At 46.5% G+C, this 3,563-nt stretch overlaps 1 protein-coding gene across 2 annotated transcripts in view; it reads left to right on the forward strand.

The window, feature by feature from the left end:
* LOC116842047 (ABC transporter G family member 9) overlaps positions 1 to 3,563 on the forward strand; it is a 314,419-nt gene that overhangs the window by 273,232 nt on the left and 37,624 nt on the right. For both annotated transcript variants that reach the window (XM_032810693.1, XM_032810694.1), the window contains exon 4: positions 679 to 848. In XM_032810693.1, coding sequence (XP_032666584.1) covers positions 679 to 848 — 170 coding nt within the window. The remainder of the gene's footprint in view (positions 1 to 678; positions 849 to 3,563) is intronic.

Consider the following 3,563-nt stretch of genomic DNA (forward strand, 5'->3'; position numbering starts at 1 on the left):
TTTTCAGCCTGTTACGAGTTAAACATATTCTGATCATTCCGAATATACAGATAGTTCAGATCGAAAATAAGGTTAAAATTTCGATTTGAAGCGACAAGCTATTTCCATTCGATTACATCAACTGGAAAAGGTTCAGAAAGAGGTGCTTAGTCACTCTGCTTAGAGGACATTAGTCACTCATAAGAAACGTAACCTTTACGAAACGCGACCGCGTAAAGCTGCTGTCGAGCTTACGCACACCTATTTGGTTTAATTTTATATATCAGCTTTATTATAAAAGGCAGTGTACAAGATAAAATTTTTTTCATAATAAAATGATCTAATATGTGTAAAAGCTGCGCTCGTCAGATCGGTTGCGCCCGACAGGAAGTTACTTCATATTTGCGTCTGTGAATAAATTTCAGATGTATCCCTCGGTGGTCTCGAGATATCGCTTAAAGTGCGCGAGAATCTACTAATTTTCGCGGCGCAAGAAACATTACTGCCACCACGGACATTAACGAGAACGCATTATTATCGGTGTTACGCACGATGTCACGCGACGATTTTCTACGATTCGCCCGTTGGATCTTTTGACGCGTGATGCGCGGATACGCGAGGAACATGCTTGTCGACACAACAAGCTTGTACGACAGCAGCGCGGAGGTGTTAAATTGTTGTCTGACACATTTGTTACAGGCTGTGGTAAAACAACATTGCTGAACTGTTTGTCCGGGCGCGTTGGCTTGGACGGCGGTGAGATCTGGCTGAATCGCGAGAGGCTCACCAAACGGTGGCGCAGAAGAATCTGCTACGTACAACAGCAGGATGTTTTTTTCCCCGATCTCACTTTACGGCAGACGCTCGAGGTGAGGCTTAATCATCATTTACCCATCGATTATGACAACGAGGAGGCAAATCGTGGCCACGACGCGCGGATTCTCACGTCGACTCTTCGTCGCGAGCGTCGCGCTGATCTCGCTTCCTCGTGAGCGGCGTTGGACGCTTTCGCACTGAAAACTATTGCTTTATCTTATCGTTACTAATTAAGTGTCGAAGGAAGATGGAGCGATGCTTTCAGCGCGAAGGCCTTCCGAAGCGAACGCAACCGTAGAATGATCGATCGACGAAAATAAGCGGGAACGACCGGGCGCTTATATTGAGACAATCGTTGGATGCATCTCTGTTCCACCTCGTAGTAAGAGAAAAGGGGGAGAAACCACGCGTTTCCTCGTTTTCCACGAAAATCCCGCAGCCGCCGGGCGTGCCAAGACAGCCGCGCGCGCCTTTCACTCGATATTCATCACGACCCACGCGACCGGTAGGCGGGAATTAGGAGGACACCCTGTACGCGAAGATCGCGGGGAATGCAAATGCGGGCTAGAAGCCAATGCACTCTGCTGTGCTCGCGAGCGAGCGCCCGCTGCACTTGGGGGATTTAAGAGGTCTCGGGAAAATGGACGCGGACAGATATGTGCTTTGTCGTTCAGCCACTAATTGAATAAATATGTCGGTAGGCGGGTGTGTGCGTGTGTGCGAGCGAGACGACGTTTGCATCGGGACGAGACGTTCGCGCGTATCGAGACTCTCGCGTGCATCGAAAGAATTCGCAACGGGAACAATACGACCGAGCGCTCTCGCAGAGCAAACGCGATTACACGCCGCGCGGAATGCGTCAGAGAAGAAGATTAACGGGTGACGAGCAATTTAAGAACGGAGAGGAAACCGCGAGCTTTATTTTCTTATCGTCATCGCGCGTCGAGCCCCCACGTGCTGGAGGCGAACGCCCAAATAATCCGACCTCACATTCCACGATCGATCGGTCGCGACCGAACGGATTCGGGCAGTCTGTTCTACATCCCGTGACGGCGATCTCTCTCTCTCTCTCTCTCTCTCTCTCTCTCTCTCTCTCTCTCTCTCTCTCTCTCTCTCCCCCTTCCTCTCTCTTCCTCTCTGAGCTTGTTAAAACACCTATAACAAGAATATGGTAGAGAAAGAGCGAGTGAGGAGGAGGAGGAGAGAGAAAAAAGGCGTCACGTGTGGCGCCCACCCGTGCACGCGCGCTCGCACCTACGCGGCACGCGCGTGTCACAGGCGCGTGAAAAGGCGGCGGTACCGTCGTCGTAGTTCGTCTAGTCGCGACCGTTAGCGCGGGGAACGGCGATCCGGAGGAGGATCGGTACGGAGCAGCGGGGCGGAGGGCCGCGGGGTATCGCGCTCGCGCCCGGTGACGTCATAACTCGGTCAGTGAACCGGCGAGAGCGCGGCGTGCGTCTTACGGTTTCAAAAACATTTGGCGCCGCATCTATACGCACTCACGCACGCACGCACGCATCCGCACGGTGGCGGCGGCGGCGGCGGCGGCGATGCGTAGAGAGACACACGTTCCTCCATGGCCGGACACGCCGTTCCGCGCCTCTACAGCAGGATGACACTTTCTCTCGCTCACCCCGGACCCTCCTCTACCGATCTTTCCCGCTTCGCCGTTTCCTCTCTCTTTCCGTGTTGATCGTCGTGCGCTCCTATTATCTATGGTCGCACCTAACGGCCTACGGACCTGGCTTACCTGGATAGCTTAGGCGCGTCGAGGGCCTCGCGCGGCTAACGTAACGTTGTTGTGATCTTTGACCCTAAAGATAGCGTGAGTAGCCGATTTTCCAACCTCTTGGTAAGATAATTAATAGGTCACAGAGAGAAAAATTTATGATATTTGAAACTATAATGGCATAGTAAAAAGATTATAGTTAGGAATATCTTTTTTATAGTAAATGTCACCATAATGTTTGTAATATTTACAATACTCGTATAAGCATAGTATAACTATCTCATGTAAAACTTTTACCAAGAATTATAATTATTTGAAATAAAAAATATAGTAAGGTAGCAAATATTAAATGATAAGAGAAATTAACTATTTTATATAGTCAGTACAATTGGATATTTGAAAAATATGAGTACATGTAACTATATTCCCAAAGCGTGCTTTACTATACATATAAAGTAATAAGATGGTGACTATAAATGTGTGTTCATTTTGCTATATCTTCGTGTTTAAATGAACTATAAATATATGTTTGAGGCCAAAAATTATAAAATAAAGTGAGATTATAGTTATTCCAACTATTTTTTTCTCTCAGTGCGTTTGTCTTTGTCCGATTTCAAGAAAAACAAAGACATATGATTTAAATGTTTGTTAACATACTAAGAGGTTGGAAAACTTGGTTCTTATACTGAAAGCATTAACTTTAGAAAGGAAGCGTGAATAACTTGTGCTTATACTGGAAGCCTTAACAAGACTGAATTTAGAAAAATAATGATAACCTAAAGTATAATCATGATAGAGATGAGTAATTTTTATTCACTTAAATAATAAGTCACAGAAAAACAGTGGTATCCATTTCAGTGGATGCTGCACGGAAAAAAAGGTTTGGTTGAATTAACCAAATATCTGGTCGAATATGAACGATCCAGAAGTTCCGATTGAAGTAACCCGAATTCTGTTTAAGTCAACCAAAAATCTTGTTAACTTAAACAGAAACTTCGGGTTACTTCAATCGGAATTTCTGGATCGTTCATATTCGACC

The sequence above is a fragment of the Odontomachus brunneus genome, unplaced genomic scaffold, assembly GCF_010583005.1.
Source record: "Odontomachus brunneus isolate Ranch 3 - 2012 unplaced genomic scaffold, Obru_v1 Obru_scaffold_020, whole genome shotgun sequence".
NCBI lineage: Eukaryota > Metazoa > Arthropoda > Insecta > Hymenoptera > Formicidae > Odontomachus > Odontomachus brunneus.